This window comes from Perca fluviatilis, chromosome 21 (genome assembly GCF_010015445.1).
Source record: "Perca fluviatilis chromosome 21, GENO_Pfluv_1.0, whole genome shotgun sequence".
Lineage (NCBI taxonomy): Eukaryota > Metazoa > Chordata > Actinopteri > Perciformes > Percidae > Perca > Perca fluviatilis.
This window is the reverse complement of record NC_053132.1, coordinates 10,364,019-10,383,096: the sequence shown is the minus strand read 5'-3', so window position 1 is coordinate 10,383,096 and position 19,078 is coordinate 10,364,019. Positions and strand designations below refer to the sequence as shown.

The 19,078-nt window shown below is 41.8% G+C and overlaps 1 protein-coding gene across 1 annotated transcript; it reads right to left on the bottom strand.

The window, feature by feature from the left end:
- Positions 1-1,655: 1,655 nt before the first annotated feature.
- Positions 1,656-19,041, bottom strand: polr3e (polymerase (RNA) III (DNA directed) polypeptide E). Its single transcript, XM_039788501.1, has 20 exons — positions 18,861-19,041; positions 17,910-18,010; positions 15,640-15,690; positions 15,401-15,478; positions 15,206-15,321; positions 14,848-14,930; positions 14,472-14,579; positions 13,824-13,873; positions 13,603-13,722; positions 13,335-13,420; positions 12,854-12,898; positions 12,661-12,752; positions 12,222-12,342; positions 12,027-12,108; positions 11,826-11,885; positions 7,976-8,133; positions 7,694-7,755; positions 7,136-7,596; positions 5,074-5,151; positions 1,656-3,104 (listed from the first exon to the last, which is right to left on the bottom strand). Exons 2-20 carry the CDS (start codon positions 17,946-17,948, stop codon positions 3,048-3,050), a joined length of 1,947 nt encoding a protein of 648 aa, XP_039644435.1. The 5' UTR covers positions 17,949-18,010; positions 18,861-19,041; the 3' UTR covers positions 1,656-3,047.
- Positions 19,042-19,078: the final 37 nt, after the last annotated feature.

Here is a 19,078-nt window from a genome sequence, read left to right as displayed (position 1 = left end):
GTTATTTAACTTTTTAATTTATTTTTTTGTTTGCAACTATGTTAAAAAAAAAAAAAAAAAAAGTACCTTTCTTGGTGATAGATTTGCCTGCGCCTATAAAAGCGATCAATGCAAGTTGTTATATTGGTGAAGGAGTTTATATCATTACAAGTTTGGGATTCAAGGTGCTCAAATATATATAGGATTGTTTTTGTAATTGTAACATTTATTTCTCAAAAATGATACTTTATTGTTATTATTGTACGATTAGGTTAGATGACTGTGAGTGAATGTTATATTAAAGGGAAAAATTGAGGTTTACCAAAAGATTATCTCCATGTACTTGACAATGTAGCTGCCTCCTAATATATCATATGTCACGTTTGATTAGAAGCTTTTTCTTAGCAGCACTTCTTTTGCTTTTTGCTGCCTGATGTTTGCGTGTCCTTAAGCTTAAGACTGTGCACACGGTTTGTCTATAAAATCACATTGAGATGCACTTTAGAAATCGCACATTATCAATACTCTTTTGACACTTTACATGACTGTCATTGTGTAGTTATAAACAAGTGTCCTGAATAGTCTGCAGCATGTACGATGTGTTTTCACCTGTTTCACGATTGGACCTCGTGGTTTATGTCTGAGCCATAAAACATGAAGCAAGCCGAAACAGCAGCGTTGTCTTTTTTTTGCCGAGTCAGTCTGTTGGAAAATTTGATTAAACGTCATTTATAGACAATGCCACTTGGACATCATAAACCACTTCTAGAATGATATACAGTTTTTAATCTGATGTAATAAAACTGCTTTGATGTCAGCCATCCAGACACACTACTGCACTTTAAACAAACTCAACACGTCAGCCTGAATATAAAACTACGGCAACAAAAAAAGAATCATTAACAGTTAAAATTAGAGATGTAGGCGCCTGGTTAGCTCACCTGGTGGAGCAGGTGCCCATATATAGAGGTTTACTCCTCGAAGCAGCAGCCGCGGGTTCGACTCCAACCTGCGGCCCTTTGCTGCATGTCATTCCCCTTCTCTCTCCCCTTTCAAGTCTAAGCTGTCCTATCCAAATAAAGGCCTAAAATGCCCAAAAAATTATACAAAATTATAGCATATAAGAAATAAAAATAAAAACATGGGGTTATGTAAATGTTACCAGCCTTTTCAAAATAAGCAGAAATCCAACTCTTAGTGAACTGTTTTTACTGTGAACATGGCAATTATTTCTGTTTCTCTACATGTATTTAATCTTTATGAATTTTTTGCATACCAACGCTTAAAATGTATTTTTTATTTTGTACGTCTACATTTGCGTATGTACTTTGGTTGCGTTTTTTTTTTATATAAGCCGTTACAGGTTTCTAGCAAACCCTCATGTATTTTTGTATTTCTTCAAGGTAATTTGTTTATGTTCTGTGAAACAATGAAAACTAAACAAAAAAAAAAATGTTAGTAATAAGTATGGAGAGGTAAATAGAACTTAAACATGTTTTGGTTTGAATCAAACATCATGAGACCATAATTATTTAAGCATAATGAACAGTTTTCACCAAACAATTTTAGACTTTATTCTGTTTTCAAAAATAAATGAATAACCTTACTAATCCAGGATCTGACATTTGGAGGTTCCCATCTCTAACTGGCGACTAGAATAACAAAAGAAGAAAAAATCAGACAGGTGACAATGTTTATTGAGCAATGTAACAAGCCAATGAAAAAGAAATACAGCGGTCATTGATGTACTACTATATTTCCACTCTTGAAGGTTTAGAAGTATTTCAATGAGGATCAAAGCATTAATGTTCCTGTTATTGGGTGTATGAATGGGAGGGAGTTTGTCTTGTGAGGCACTTTTTATACGGAGGCTCAAGATAGCAGCACATGGCGATACACCAGCATATCCATAGCAACAACTCCCCCATCACCCCCATAGATGGTAGTCCAGCGTTTATACCAGACCAACGATCCGGTCCATCAACACATCCGTTCCACTTTGTTCGTACAAATGGATTAAAGTCCTAACAGATTTTTGATCAAAATATGACAACAAAAATCTTATTCGAAATTGCATCTTTATTGGCTATCATCAATATCTGTCTCTCATGAAAGGAAAAATATTTGAAACTGTACATTCAACCAAAAAAAAAAAAAATACCTCAACATCAGCCATTTAATCCACTTTATCCTCAAACTTTATATTTTAGTACACATTCCAAATGTGGGAAAAGCCACATTAGATGTAGCAGTTTCCAGGTCCATGATTGCCAAAAATATGAAGTGATGTCAGTTGTACATGAGCAAAATGACCTCAGGGACTTTTTCTTCCTCTTTTTGTTTCAGGTTTGCTGACTCATGAATTTGGCAACATTTCTTCAAGTGTCTCAACACGTTTTAATTAAGCAACTGCATCATCTGACCTTAAAGCTCAGCACTTGAATTGGTTTACTGAAGGTGGAATAAATACTCGACTCAGTTGATATTTTTCAGGTAAAGAGAAAATGTGTTAAATTAATGGATGAAAAACAAATCAGATTTTCTACCCTAGGTTTGCTTTGTTGATGGTAGGATAAAGTCAATGGTTTTCCCTGGCAAAATGTACAAATCAGGAGTAACACCTAAAGCACTTTGAGCCACGTTTGCTTTCAATAGTAAACACCATCCTGATCTGGTAAAAGTTTAATTCAAAAATAATCAAACATGAGGTCCAAAAAAATGGCAAAATCTTTTGATAAACCGTATATATTTTGCCGTTTCTTCATTCTTTTATATTGATATACTCCTCCTCAGACACTCCAGCTCTCAGTGTGGGTATGTGAGGAGTTTCTATCCTCCGCGCTGCATCAGAGTGCTCCTGTCTATGTCAGAAATGCTTCGGTTGAAAACGAGAAAAGCTTCTTGTTCTGAGCCGACGGCTGACATCTATTGTCCTCCAATCGCCCACTCTTAGAGCTTGGCGAGCTGTGATTGTGATTGGCTCTCATCTCTCTGGCTGCCCTCCCACTGGACACCCGGGAGAGGATTTGATTGGCTGACGGTGACCGCAGGGGAGCAGGCTCTCAAGGTCAGGACGGTATTGTTCCCTTGAGGTACCACATCCCTGCGTGGCTAATGCAGCACTCCTGGAACCAACAGATGACAGGTTAGAGCAGTGATAAAAAATAAAAAACAAACTTTCTTAAAAAAATAAATAAAAAAATTTTTTTTTTTTAAAAAAGGCGTTTTTTGCCCTTTTTTTTTTTTTCTTTTTTTCTGGCCGCCGGTGCACGTTCAGTCTCATCTCACAGGGAGGACCCCCCCCCCCCCCCCCCCCGGGCCCCCCCCCCCCTCCCCCCCCCCTTTTTTTCCCCCCCCCCCCCCCCCCCCCTGACCTTGTAGCTCTTGGTGAACAGGTCATATAGCAGCCGACGTTGCTGCAGGAGGAAAAACAATTCATTTAAAAAGGAATAGTAAGACAGTTTGGGAAATACGATTATTTGCTTTCCTGCCAAGAGTTAGGTAAGAAGATGGATACATCTCAGCCAGCAGGGTTAGGGTTAGTCCATAACCTTTTTATTTTATTTTTTTCACTCCTCGTTTTTGTACAGATTAAACAAACAAGTTGTAAACTAGTGAGCTTTAGAGGTGGTGGTGGGGGCCAGGGTAGCAGTTTTCCCCCCGTCTCCAGTCTTTAAGATAACTAGGAATGCATCGAATCCAGGATTTGGCTTCGGCCGAATATTAGGCTTTTTAACGAGGTTTGTTTCCGCCGAACCTTAGAATCTTTTTCCACCGAACCGAACCCTACGCTTGTGCTACGCTGGTCGACATAATGACGCCGCTGTTAATTACGGTAAGGTGTTCACGTAGGTGGAGCATTCAATGCAGTAGGCTGTGAGAAAGTGAAAATGAAACTTGTGAGCAGAAAGTGTTGTTTGGCAGTACTTTCAGTCAGGAGAAGGCGATTCAAGTCGAGCTACATGTTCAATTTGGAATGCCGATTTGTCTCGTGGTGGCGAGGACCCTAAACAATACACAACATGGCCGCTGTTAAAACATTTGCGTACGAAACATCTGAAAGAATACGAGTTGTGCACGAAGGAATCTACCGACATCAGCCAAAATGCAGCAACTTCAGGTACGGCAAAGGAAGGACCGTCACAGCTAAAAACTGGTGTTAACCAGACAGTGCCTCTCCCGGGCTGTCAGCCGTTCTCCCCGCAAATTAGTCTCCCTACAGTGGGAGCGGAGTGACCGAACGGCCGGCTGCTGCTTGTAAGCTAACGTTAGCTTTCTAATTTCACCCACCCAGCATGTCTTCATCATACACTGGTTAGCGAAAATTTGCCAAACAAAATTGTCACTCAACTACAGTTAGCGATGTGAATTCAACATTAAGTTGTTACATTTAACTATTTTAGAGGCTGTGGATGTTGTTTACTTCGTTAATGTGTTTACTGTGTTAATGGACTGATGATGGGAGTAGGATTCGGTATTCGGCAGAATCTTAACGAGTGGATTCAGTATTCGGCCGAAGCCCAAAAATCTGGATTCGGTGCATCCCTAAAGCTAACTGTCTGCAAACTCAAGCTTCATACTTGGCGTACAGGTGTAAGAGAGGTATCGATATTCTCATCTACCTCCCTGCAAGAAAACAAATAGACCTATTTCCTAAAATGTGGTACTAATCCTTACAGGAAACAAGCAACACAAAAGGGACGACCAAACAGTACCATGTTCTGTCTGAAGTCATCTTTTAACAGAGGAAGTCTAGTGCAGACATTTGCAGCTAAAATGCACTTATTACCACAAAGCGTCAACCGTCATTTCCCGATGAAATAAAAGAAGAAAGAAACACATGGTGGCTGACAAATAGAACCGTGCCCTACTTTTCTCTTTGATGTTGACTTGCAGTAATGCAACTAGTAGATCATGGCACACGCTGAAATATACTGCATGTGGTTTCTAAAATTCATGTGAAATTCAGTGTTCACTGAAGGCTTTGACTTGTGGTTTGGGGCTCGTTTCAGCTGCAAAAGTCGACACGCAGAGACGAGTGACAAGAAGGATGCTGTGAAACTGCTGTTAACTTCCGTTCCAAAAAGTGTTTACCTTGTCGAATTCCTCTCCAGTCTCCCACAAACCAAACACCTTCTGTTCATCAGGGGCTGCTGTGGTCTGAGCAGGAAACTAAAGTTAGAGGGAAACAGCCATGTGAGAAAAGAATTTAACCAGGAGGTTACAAGTTCAAATCCCTGAACCTGCTAAAAGGAAGCCATGCTCCTTCCTCTCTCAACATGCACAATGGAGCAAAACACACGTCAGTAAAGGTTCTCAGCAGCAGTCAGAAACTAGAAGATTGTGTTTGGATTGGCTCAAGTGTTTTAATCTACCTATAAATCGGAGGAATCTCTGTGTCTCGGTCTTTAATACTACGCTTTACCCTTGTCGCTCTTCATACTACGTAATCGTACAGCAGTGCGGTCGAGCTGCTGCTATGTCGGGTGTGTCCCATAAAGACGCTAAAGGGTGCCTTTTGCGTCGTATCTGAGAGCCACTGACCAAGCGTCAGTGTTTGACGACTTTGGGAATGAGAACGGGTTGGTACACAAACACGTTGTTAGATGAACGCCTAGGCTCTTGGGCTCTCCAGCACGTTGTTTTGTTACCGGCGACTGCACACATTTCTCCGGCTGTTCTCCGCACTGTAGCGGCTTCCTCGGTAGGCTGAGCTAGGCTCCCTGCTCCCCCCCCCACCCAGTCCACATCACTAACTGGATGTGTGACGTTAGGACAGACAAAATTGTGGGGGAAAAAATACTGGGAACCAAGCAAATCGGCCTGTTCCGAACATGCACGCGCTCCAAACGGGCACTGTACTTTCATCAAAACCTTGACTCAAGAGCAATTTTATACAGCATTATTATTATCATCATCCTTTCTTTCAGACACTTCATTTGTCTTTTAATTTGGTCTGTTGACAAAATGCCAATCCAAAAACAAAAAGAGGCCAAGCAGTGACCAGACACTGAGGAGGATTACAATCCACACAAATAACAGACTCAAAACTGATCTATGAACGATCAGACTTTGGAACAATCATTTTCACAGAGATGTAGAAGGCGACTTGCCTGATTCCAGATCTGCCTGCGTTTCAAAACAACAAACTGGCTTAGTCCCTTGCTGAGCAGTAATGAGCTTTGCTTTGAGGCTAATATGTGTTGCATAACAAAGATGGCATCCGGCCATATTCTCCTCTACGACAGTTAAAATCCTCTAACGTCAAGGATACAGATTGGATTAAAGCTAAGCCAGGACAGGGCTGGTCCTGGCAGAAGGCCTGGCTGCTTAATGAAACAAAGGATGTGGCCCTGCCCTACGAGCAAACACCACATCAAGAAAAACACAGCTACAAAAACAGTGACAACCGATTACACCCATCTATACATCAAGACTTAGTCCAAACTCAGAGGAAAGATCAATATACTGCAAACACACTAAGGTATCAGGTGGCCCCTGGAACTTAATGGGAACCTGAGAAGCAGGTTTGCGTCACTTCAGTGCATGTACTGCTTTACAAGAAACAAAGCGCTCAAAAGGCAAAATGACCGTTAATGTCGTTATTCTGTGTGAGAAAACTGATAGCTGCATTCAAGATGAGAAACCCCTTTATTCAGCTGCCACAGGCTGTTCTAACTAGACAGGAACCAGAGTAGCAGCAGCTCTTAACCCAAGACAAAAAGAGGGGGGGGCGGGAGTAATCTCAGCATTTCTAAACCTGATGTGCAGGTGAAACCGAGGACCACTCACTAATGAGCAAGTGTCAAATGTAAAAAAAACTGTTACTGCCATTCAGAGTTGTAAATTCCTGCCTAAAAGCAACAGTAACCGTTGTGCGATGTTTTGACGCCTGATAACCCTTCAAACTTCATTTTTGGTTCTTATATCCTTACTGATACATTTTGCAACATGCTCACATGAGTGCAACAGCCACTTGCAAAACACTTGTGTGCAAGACTATTGTAAGCCTGTACACAGCCAGTGACAATACTATGCACCCAAATGATACAACAAAGACAAAGATTTAGAGAAGTAAGAATAATAGGGTCATCCAGTGAAAATTAATTGGAGTTTTACATCCAACAGACAGGAGAAATCCTGTGTGAATACTCACAGGCACCATTATCTGTTTGCACTGGCAGAGCAGTATGGCATCCTGTAGCATGTGGTCTGAGATGGAGGGGAAGACGCTCCGTCCCACTGGCATGGAGGCCAGGTGGAGGTTAAACAGCCTCTTGAACTCATTCAGCGTCAGTACAAAATGCTTCCTGAAAGTCTTTATCACAAAGTCCTGCAGCTCCAGGGACGCTGTGTTGGCGGGGCTCCCTCCGTTACCGTTAGTGTGATCTAAGGCAGGTGAGGTGGCACTGGGGTAACCATTGACAGAACCGTTGGGTATGGAGGAGGAGGAGGTGTCCATTGGTTCGTCTTCCCGGTCACTGAGGGGTTCCTGTTTGACGTGGACGCTGCTTCCTGCCCGTCTAGCGTTCAGGTCCTTCTGTAGGGACGACTGGTTTCCTTGAGCACGCTCCTGAGCCATCTTCAGACGCTGCTCCCCACTGACATGGACAGGCTCTGGAAAACAACACCCAGACATCAGCTCATGCAAGATCATTTCTGCGGAATGTTTTAATTTGTAATTAAAAGGTGGCCATAAAATACAACTACACACCAGGCTGAGGGGAATTCTTTGGCATGAAGTCTTCTTTCGAGAAGTTAAAGACCTTTTCCAACCTTAAAAGGAAAGACAAGAGATTGGTACAACCAATCTACAACCATCTAAGAACATTTAATAACACTTCTATGATTGACAAGAACAACCTGGTGAGATGGTGCAGATTCCTCAGCTAAAAAACATTCTTCCTGCTTCTGTGTGTGTGTGTGTGTGTGTGTGTGTGTGTGTGTGTGTGTGTGTGTGTGTGTGTGTGTGTGTGTGTGTGTGTGTAAAACCTACTTGCTCTGGATGCCAAGCCACAGCATATGTTGCCTGTGGGCAACATCTGGGTGTTTCTTAATGAAGTCTCCATCAGTAGGCAACAGGAACTCCCAGCCCCGGTTGACTCGAGGAACTGCCACATGCTCCAGGAACTCCTTCACATCCTCTGGAGGAAGCTGACAGAAGACAGGAGGAACAACTTGTTAGTTTCGTTTACCTGAATCAACTGTAGCCTCAAGGTGAAAAGAAGCGTTGAAAAGAGCCAGCGTTGGAAGACACTCGTGCTCCAGTGAAGCTTCCCAGTATTTTAGCAACCATGGAAGACTGCGGTGGCACTTGCACAAAGAAATGTATTTGCTTGGACCGATGACGAGGTGGAACTGTTGAGCGTAATTTATAGCCGCTTTCCAACCTAGAACACAATGTTCCTAGAACCCTTTTTTTCTCCTGTTTCCCGACTGGACCAATTTGGGGATTATTAAGTTCCTCTGGCCACAGTTCTTGTAACTCTTTCAGCTCCTACTTCAGGGCAGGGTCTTTTCCCTTTTCCGCATAGTGGTGGTTAGATGGCTGTGTTAGAATAAGAAAAGGTCAGTTCCTATGGCCACTTGGCCAGTGTGAATGCAAATGGAAAAAACGGATTTGGGGGAAGAATAGTTAGTAGAACTGTTTAGAAGTGGACTGTTCCTATAACGTCTTGGTCGGAAAGAGGCTTATGTTTCTGCGATAAATCTACGCCTTGGCTATGTATATAGGTATGTGGAGACAAGGACACTACGCTGTAGCCTGACGTGCACCTCTCGAAACATTTAACTACACGATGCGGCGACGCACATCACTTGGCCGTGGTTTGGTAGCGTTGCATTTCCCCTAGGGATGCACCGAAATGAAAATTCTTGGCCGAAACCGAAAAAGAGAAAACAAAGACCGAAACACCGAAAGAAATTATGCCAATTATTAGTACCATTGCATTTATGGCTATGACTGTGTACTAACTTTACTAAAATCAAGGCATTGCAATTGTATAAATTAATATTAAAGTTTAATAAAAAAAATATCTAGCAGAAATATGGCTACAATCTGATAGTCACATACAGTAGCCTAAGAACAGAATAGCTTACCTATTGTTACAGTGTTTCCTCTATGTTGATTGGCAAGTGGCGGTCCGCCACGGTTAGATTTCTCCCGCCACGGTATCAGAAATATATATACAAAAAGCCGTCTATCAGCAGTGATTGTAAAGAGCGCATCGATGGAGAATAGCACAGACACGCGCTTCACAACGCGAGTGGGCACGCGTGCCACTCTGAGAAAAGGGAGAAAGAAAAAAGAGACAGGCTGTCCGGAGGACCCGGTTGAGATGGCATGTGTGCATTCTTTACAACTGTAAGTTGTACAACTTCTATTGTCAGTTCATTTAAGCCTGTATTAGTCTATAGTTCTTGCACATTTTAGTTTCACCTTCGCCTGCTAGCTAAATTGCAGGTGGCTGTTGATTCAATACAACGCCCTTGTTATCATATCATCGCATAGTAGGCTAAACCGTGATTATTTCATACATTCATGAAACATATTGGGGGAAATTCATTCAACATAATTCACAGCCAAATAACAATTAAAAGTATGCTTTTTGAACATTTATAACCTAACCTGGCAAGCACTGCCTCCGATTTGGTGTCTGCTGCGGTGCGCAGCGCAGCTCGGACCGTGCGCCGCTGCCCTTTTTTTCCCTCTATAAACTCCGCTCTCAGCTGTGTGCAATGATTCCAGCCAGTTGTAGCATGTATAAAGTTATATGAACACGTAGACAGCTACCGTCTACGTGTACTGCGCCTTTCACAGAGCGATCGCCCGGTGCTTTTCTTCTGATTCAGAACCATCCACGCCGTAGCCTACGTTACCGACTCTGGCTTTGCCTTCGGCCCATCGGTGATGCATTGCCCACACTTGTTACTCGAGACCGCTAGTTACGTTTCTCTGACAGAGGCTATGATTATCACTAAGCAACCAAGATGCATCTTCAACCACGCAAAAGATTAAAAACAAAACCACGAAAATCCGAGCAGTCAATATGACAGTATGGCCAAAATAGGTCAAAGTATTGTATTTTCTTTGCCTTTTGTGTAATGTACAGTATATAAAAACTATTTTAAATGAAAATACAGACTCTTTCAGGAAAAGTCAGGTACCAGCAGGAAGTTATTACACATATAAATTTAAAAACGGTTCAAAATGACCGTCCTGGCCGTTCTAGTGTAACCCAGCCTTGGAGTTATTTTTCCAAAAGCCAAGAAAAATCAAATGCACACAGCAAGGCTGCCAACTTTGCCACTGAGGCAAATATGCAATTAGTTTCATTATGAATGGTTTCATACTATATATAGCCTACTTTGGATTTTGGTTTCCCTATGAAGAAGTTCTTGTAAAATTAATTTTGTAGACCTACAGTTCCTCAAAAATACAGTTCAATCAAAACGAAAATATGCCTCATTGTGTGTGAATAGAGGTGAATAAATATATTCGTTTGTGTTGCAGTGAAGTGTCAGTTCTGTTTAATACGTAAAACATTTGCCGGCAGGGCGCGGGGGGAGGGTCCGACAGATCTGCCCCCACTGCTAAAAAAAAATCCTAGGGGAAACACTGTTATTATTATTATTTGAGGCACTTTCTTGCAGGAGTCTTTTTTTTCTGCGCTCTGATCTCCTCCTGTGCTGGGCGCTGCGCTGGGCGCGCTCCGTCTCCACGCGGGTTCTCCGTATCCATCGTGGCCTGGATCATTTCTCGTGCGCCCTGCTTTATTTCCGCATCCAAGTAATGGTCTTTATAACGCGAATCAAGTACAGTCGCGATGAAGTGCAGAGGATCCGAATAGATCTCAGTGAAACGTGTGCTGACAGACTCTAAGAGCGTACTTTTTCACTCCGTGGTCCGTCTCAACCTCTTTGCTTAGGAGACACGTTGCAGGTGGAACGGATCGGGTACTGACACACGTGCAGGTCGCGGTTTCTGTTTGCGTCATCACAACATTTTGGCCGTATTGTTTCGGTGATAAAAGTATTTCGAAAATTTTCGGTGGCCGAATATTCGGTGCATCCCTAATTTCCCCCTACTCATTTCCTTGTTCTCCTTCTCCATAAACAACATGAAGCAGAGGATTAACTTTTCCTGCTACAGATTTCCCACCATGGTCAGAAAGCACAGGGGAGACACTGTGTTTCTCTTACTATGCCTCTAGAGTGGGTACTAGCTCCGAAGCTAATTACCGTCACTCTCTCACTCGCTCTAACACACACATACCGGCCCTGGAATTCTCTTAAAGAGATTGACGCACACACCAAAGCATAGGTAAAATCTTCAGGCCACTTATGTAGGCTACGGTGAAAGCTCTGCGTGGAGCCTCCGCAGAACCATAAATCACGCTTTACTGTAAGGTATGACTGAAGGGGTTTCTGTGTCGTCAATTCCAAAAGGTCTCCGTTTCTGCCCATCCATACAACGCAACCCCAGAATTTTCAAACCTATACGGAGGCAACAGTGTTTCCAAATGTCTCCATTTTAGGGGTTTGAAAACACCGGAATGGTGTTGACGTGAGGCATAAATGTAGCAAAAGATATGAGTTTTAAACAAAAATGTAGTAGCGTGGATGTAGCCTAATTTACCATGAAAGCAGCCTCTTTATTTTATTTTGAGGCTGAGTGCCTCAAACAATTAGAGTTTTTCCCTGCTAGCTTGCAATTTTCAATCATTTTCAATAAGATTACACAAAATGGACGTGCAATCTGTTGGGCTCTCTTCAGCTGTCATTACCAAGCAGGAACAACAAAGTCATTGTCAGTCATTATGGGAGTATGGTGCTGGGATTCTTACTTTGATGATGGATGCAATCTCCTTTCTCATCACAGAGCGCTCCAGAGTGAACCTCCACATCTACAACAGAAACAACTGAGTCACTGTGACTTGAAACCATGTCGACCACACACAAAACACATTATCAGGCACTGCACTGTTATTGGTTTAATTTGGGTATTCATTAAAAAGGGGGGGGGGGGAACAGCAACAGCAGCTCACCACAAAGTCCCGGCCACGACAGAGCACTTCAGCAGGGACACCACTGTGAGGACTGCAGGTGTTTTTAGGATACAAAACATCACTGCAGAAAGGAGAACATACAGACACATCACTTAGCTGCCAGGTCTGTGAGTTTATTGTGAAAAATATTATAATCAAAATCTTTATTTTCAACACGTTGACATTTTCTCTTACCTCTTGACAACCCAGTTGCCCTGAACCAGCAGCGCCACCTGTTGGATGCATCGCAGCGTTGCGGTTGAGTCTGTGCCAGAGGCGAGCAGGCCCATCAGGTTAGCAAACGGCATCACCTTGACTAAAAGAGATATAGGAAATATATAAAATAAAACAATAAAAAAAAAAACTCTGCGACAATTACCAAAAGCCAAGAAACTAACAGAAACCTGCACTTCTGTTTTGATTCATTAATACTAAGAAGGATGATGTTGTAAACTACACATCTGGCATCAATACAGATGCTTTGTCGCCCCCATCTGGTACAAAGAAAAACGGCATGAGAAATGTGGACCGACTCTGATCTGCCATTCATGTATGTCACAAAATGTCAATTTCTAGAAAACCAGATGTTGCAGCCCTACTATCTGATTAGCTTTGTCTTGACATGTTGGCCTACCATTCTTCATCAGGGTCTTGACTTGCTCTCCCAGTGGCAGAGTGCGGAGTTGAGCCATGGAGAGTACGTTACTGGGACCAACTGGCTTCACACTGACGTACAGAAAAACAGAGGGAGGGAAAACGTCAATGAAGCATCTCTGATATCTGGTTTAAATCTCAGAACTTTTGTTAGAAGTGTGAGTAATACTTACACTTTTTCCTCTGCAAGAGGGGGCATCAGCATTGCCAGGTACTCTCTGCAAAAATAAGAGTGAGCATGTAAAGAGGAAACGACATGAGGAGGACAAGAGCTCTAGAAGAATGAAACCAATAGCCTGGAGTCCTGGTAGAAGATATAAATCAATATAAGCCAAACATCTTAAGAGAGTGGCATCGCAGGGAATCAGTTCTTACCACCAACTAGCAGATGCAAATCCACATAAGTAATATTTGCAATAAGACCAAACAAATACTCCTATAGATGCACCATAAATCTACAATGCAACATAAATCTACAAAGCAATCTGAAGTCAGCATGTTCATTTAAAGTGAATGACTACAGACAACTAGGGAAGACAACTCTGGCTTTGCGTAATCAAAACCAAAAGATTACCTCAGACTCAAACCAAGACATAATCTAGACTCTCGGTCAAAGTCATGAGATGTATTAAAATGCCATTTGTTGATACTCACTTAGGAGTTTTGACCAGTTCAGAGTTCTCTGAGGCGTCCACTGACTGGCAGAACATGTACTGCCTTTCATGCTCTGAACGCCCATCCTGAATTTAAATAACACAACAAAAGACAAAAATGATGGTGACGAGATCTCCTGACAACAATGCAGTGAGAGGCCGCTACAATACAACACAGCACACTACTGGTGATGTCACTAAAGTACAAGCTCTATCATGTTTGCCCCCGGACGAACAATAAGGTACCCTAATGATGAGTGCGCCCCTACCTTGACACCGTGGTAGTGTAGGTGAACCCAGGGTTCCTCCGCCTGCTTCTTCTGGAGGAACTCGTACGACTGGATCCTTCTCTGCCGAGCCTGCTCTGACTCGGGACGAGCAAACCTCACCTGGAGTGGAAACATTTTTAGAAATTTGGTTTTAGAAATTAGGGGTTCACACTGACACATAAAGTCAGCGTGTGTGTATGTGTGTGTGCACAAGTCTTCACCGTAATGGCCTTGGCGTCCTCCTCAGCCTCATCCTGGGAGGAATCGCCACCTGCAGACAAAAGACTCTGGTTATTTAACAGTCGTCAAACCTGATTGACCAGTTAGAACAAAGATTACGGCCCATTTTATTTTTTTCTCAAAAAGAGACACGCAAAATGTGAGCCCTGCTGTAGGAGCTCAGGGTTGCAACTAACGATTATTTAGATTATCAATTGATCTGCCAATCATTTTCTCATATCATCGTTTGAGGGGATCGCCTTGTGTTGTCTGAACATCAGGTTTTTCTGTTTACAATTATGTAAAACAAAGGAAAGCCGCAAATCATCATGTTTAAGCTACAAGCAGACAACTGTGGCATTTTTGCTTAAAATGTCTAGATAAAAAATTTTGCAGAGTCATTTTCAATCAGCTAATCCATTAATCAATGCAGCTTTAAAAAGGCTATACATGTTTTAGATTATGTTACTAGTCATTGTTTTATACCAAATTCTGTCACGTATTAATACATTTATCTTAGATATTGTGTTAGTGAACGACAAGAGCTCATTAAACCAATAAAAAACAATGTAAAAATGTCATGATCTTCTATATAAAAAATTCTATCCACACTAATCTCTCATTTATTTAATTTTGAAAAACAGAAACACCTTCATTGGCGGCCTCCCTCTCTCTGGTTTTGGTGTCAGCCTTGTCCAGGTACGAGAAGCTCGGTCTCATCTGGAGGATTCCCGTCAGAGGTGTGACGTGAAGCTCACCTGTTGACATAAACAATAAAACAATGCTACTTTTGGTGGTGGATTGTGGACTCGTGTTAGTGTGTCATTAAGTCGATCATACCGACACATTTGGTGATCTTCAACGTAGACAGTAAAAATGTGGGACGTAACTTAACACCGATAAGAAGAAGAAAAAAAACTGATAAATATGAGTGACCTTTGTGTATTTACAAGCAGCAGCAACGGGGTTAGACAAAACATAAACACAAGCATGGTGCTAAAGTGGACTACAGGATCAGATCAAAACCTTTGCGAAACACAGCAGCAGCATATCTGGAGGTGTTGGTGGTGGCCTGGATGGAGCAGAAGGTCTGTTTATCCATCATTTTCCTACAGGAGAAAGTCAGAGAAGAATGTTCAGGCCAGAGACCTAATTGACTAAACTAATTAACTTCATTCCCAAAGTCTGGATGAAATTGTTCAAACATGTTTTGGAAATACACTTATTTGATTTCTTGCCAAGAGTTAAATGAGAAGATTGCTACCACTCTCGAGAGCTTTTACTTTTAAACACTGGTGGTGAGTTATAACTAGGTCACAGTGACCAATGGACAGTAACATACAGACAGGTGACAGGCAGCGTTGAGGTTTAACAGGAGACATACGCTGAATAGGTGTTGGTTTCGTCGTACGTCGTGCCGTCCACATTCAGAGCTATCTGCTCTCCTTTGCTGCGACAGTAGTTGGGGCTCATTGCGTCGATTGCCATTTCTAACTCCACCTGTATTATGGAGTGGTACAAAAAAAACATTACACACATTTTCTACGCTGATGGATGATAAAATAAAAGCCTTTTTTACCCTTTGCTGCTTGGGTTTGATCTTCGCTGATAAGTGGTTGACATCATCGTAGGTCATAGTGGATGGTCGGACAGGGTACTGTGCCAGAAAAAAACAATAACAAGGTGATTAGTGAGTTGACGCTTTGAACCTTACACATCAATCACACTGAGAAAAGAAAAAAAAAAGGAGTTGAGATATCGTAGAGAAGAAAGAGAGTTGTACTCATTAACATTAAGTAAAACAAAGGAACATGTTACCTGGAAAAGATATAGCTTATCTGCAAGGCTTTTGGCAAGATACACATCAATCTAAAAGAAAGAGAAACATTGTTTAAAGGTTTTCTCCGACTATACAAACTCGTGTGAGGAACTGGTGGATCTTCTCATTTACAGGCATTTTCTAAAATGTGTGTAATTGTTTCTGATGCCATTTATGTGTGTGCTTGTGTGACTGTTTGTGTTTTGTTTTGTGTCTTATTGCTCCATTCCCACTGCGATACATTAACCAATGTGTCCCTGAGCAAGACACTTAACCCCTAGTTGCTCCAGAGGCGTGCAACCTCTAAAATAAAGCAATTGTAAGTCGCTTTGGATAAAAGTGTTTTGTTTTTGTTTTTTAACCTTTATTTATTCAGGGAAGGTTCACTGAGAGGCAGCCTCTCTTTTGCAGGAACGCCCTGATCGCATTCACACAGTTACACATTCATACCTGGAAGCTGCCCATTACAACCACAGTCTGATCTGCTGGTCACTGAGCAGCTCCACTGGAGCGGTTGGGGTTAAGGGCCTTGCTCAAGGGCACCTCAGTGGTGGTCATGAGGGAGGCTCTTTCACTTTCCCCACCTAGATTTTATCCTGTCGGTCTGGCTCGCGTCTCTAACCTTTAGGCCACCACTGCCCAAAACAGAAATGACATGTAATGTAATGTAATGCCTCAAAAGAGATCTTGATCTTATTGAGATTAAGAGTTGAGAAATAATTCAGATTAGTGCAACACTATCTATAATCCACAGCCAACATATTAAACAGAGTCAAAATGTCCTGTGTCTCATGGATATCGATGAGCCTTGGATTAATAACGATCTTAAATTGATTATATATTTAAGGACTGTGCATGCACACAGATATAACAATACAGCAGCCTAACGGAAATTATATCTGCCAGAACTGACACACAAAAACAAATTTAAGGTATAAGGTTGATGTTATTCTGTATTTGTGTAACTGTAAACAAATCCCCCCACAGTGCAGGCTAATTTGCTGTTCCTGAAGATGTAAAACTTAATTACACTTAACTACAAACTTCATTCATTCATTCATTCATTCATTCATTCATTTATTTATTTATTTATTTATATATATATATATATATATATATATATATATATATATATATATATATATATATATATATATTTATTTATTTATTTATTTATTTATTTATTTATTAGGGTAGTACGGTTCATGAAAAAACACCGAACCGCCGGTTCGCTAGTCTCGGTTCGAGCATGTGTGTACCGCACGGTTCGTCAGTACACTGTTAATGTGCACTAACCTCTTACTGCCGTGAGTGCCCACTTTCGACACCTATGTTAAAACACTTACTGGAAATGACGAGCCGGGATGGGTGTTGACAAACGCAACCCATGGCAGCTGATTGGACGATTGCGTCACATGGGTCTGGCTGGTCCCTAATTTCAAAACAAACTGTCATGGCGGCTCGTTCAGAATACGATCTCATATTGTACTAAAATAGTTCACCGAAACGTGTTTCTGAAAACATTTTAAGCGAGAAATAGGCCATGCAGTTGCTGAATCTGTCTTCATTTCAGATCGACAAAGGTCAGTTTAAAAGATTTTCATCTGATTTTGAGAGACACCGAGCCGACCGCTCCTCAAGTGGAGTGGGGTGCCGCTGCACGTCACCTCACCTGCAGAAATGTCAAGTGGGAGAGAGGCTGCCCAGAGCTGGAGGATGCGCCAGCGTCGTTTATAGTCTGGTGTGTGGGAACATTTGGGATTTCACGTTACCTATGATGAAATAAAACAATATATAGAACTGCCACTGTGTGCACGTTTTGTGCAACATGCATTCAATATGCTAATTAGCTATATGCTGAAGTATATTCTGGAGTGATAAAGAAAAAATAAGAACCGTACTGAACCGAAAACCGTGACCCTAAAACCGTGATACGAACCGAACCGTGGGTTTTGTGAACCGTACCACCCCTAATATATATATAGTTTCCTGGGTGCTGTAGTCTTTAACATATGTTACTCAAACAGGAGTAAATAGTGCATTTGTTGGTGACTATTTCTCACCGTGGATTAATATATATTTAGTGAGTTATTGAGAAGGTAAAGTTCCAAATAAACTAAATTTTTGTAATGATGAAGCCACATGCCTCCCAGTGAAATGGTGTGGCTCATTAAAGAGTTTTTAGACAACAATGGAAGTCTTTGGGATTCATTGTGGGTTAAAATATCTCCAACCGTATCTTTTTTTTAACTTCGGCCAACAGACATACCTCCTCTATAATGGGGTCATCATCATCCCCGCTCGCCATATTGATGTGAACTGAGCAAGGAGAGGAGATGAAACAGGAGCAGCAGATCTCAGAGATCCAACCTGGAAACAAAGCAGCAGAGTTACAGTAACGCATTCTACAGCTAAACATCACTGTTGACAGGTGGTAATAAAGACAACAGATGACAGGTAGCTGTGCATTAACAAGAACAATGTGATTCCGCAAAGTCAAAGCCAGATTCATTACAATTTTTGTTTCAGGGTTGCTAGCCTTCCATGCGATCTGTAGTAGAGGGTTTTCAATTAACCCACCAGAGTTAACGTTAACTATTAACACCCCAAAAGTTAGCCCACAGCCAGACCATGATCATGCAGTCTGTCAAGGGATGCGATCACTGACAACCAGGTAGATCTCACATGATGCAAGGCAATGCAATCAACATTGAATGACTGCTCTTCATGCAAACACTGAAACAATCGTTACATATAGCTAACACGTAAAAAGCCGATTGTTATAATACGTATTACAGGCAAGTAACGTTATTCGTATGAAGAAAAAAAAAAAAGTCACATTACAGGCTAAGTTAGCTTGACTAGCAAGCTAGCAACAACCCCTTCAGCCACTTATCACAGGCCTGCACTACACTGCGGGTTACATTTTAATTCTGACATAAACAATATAACGTTAGACATAAAGAACGCATGACAAAAAGCAACAAGCGCAACTTTTAAATTCCCTGTAACGTTACACAAACGTAGCTATAGCTAAGCAACGAAACCAGCTAGCTAACATGCAGGTAGCCGGTGATAAATAGCCTAGCCAGGCAATTTTAGCCTAGCATTAGCAAGCTAGCTTGGCGTGCTAACATGCAAGTCAAAATAACACACAGTAAAGTCACGAAGCGCCTGTTTTGTTTCATAAAACAACATCCAGACCTGATTTAGCGCTCACCTGCACACTTGACGGTACCGCTGTAGCTACCTCATCCGTGTCTGAACAGTCCAGAAATGTGGTGCGTAGAGATGTAGGAGTAGTGTCTAACTAACTCGGTCTGCTGAAGTCTGTCGGTGTCGGTAGCTTACCATGTTGACTCTGCTCCACACTGACACGTGGGGGGAGCTCGTGCCCATAATGCACAGCGAGACCAGCTCATCTTTTAACATTATATT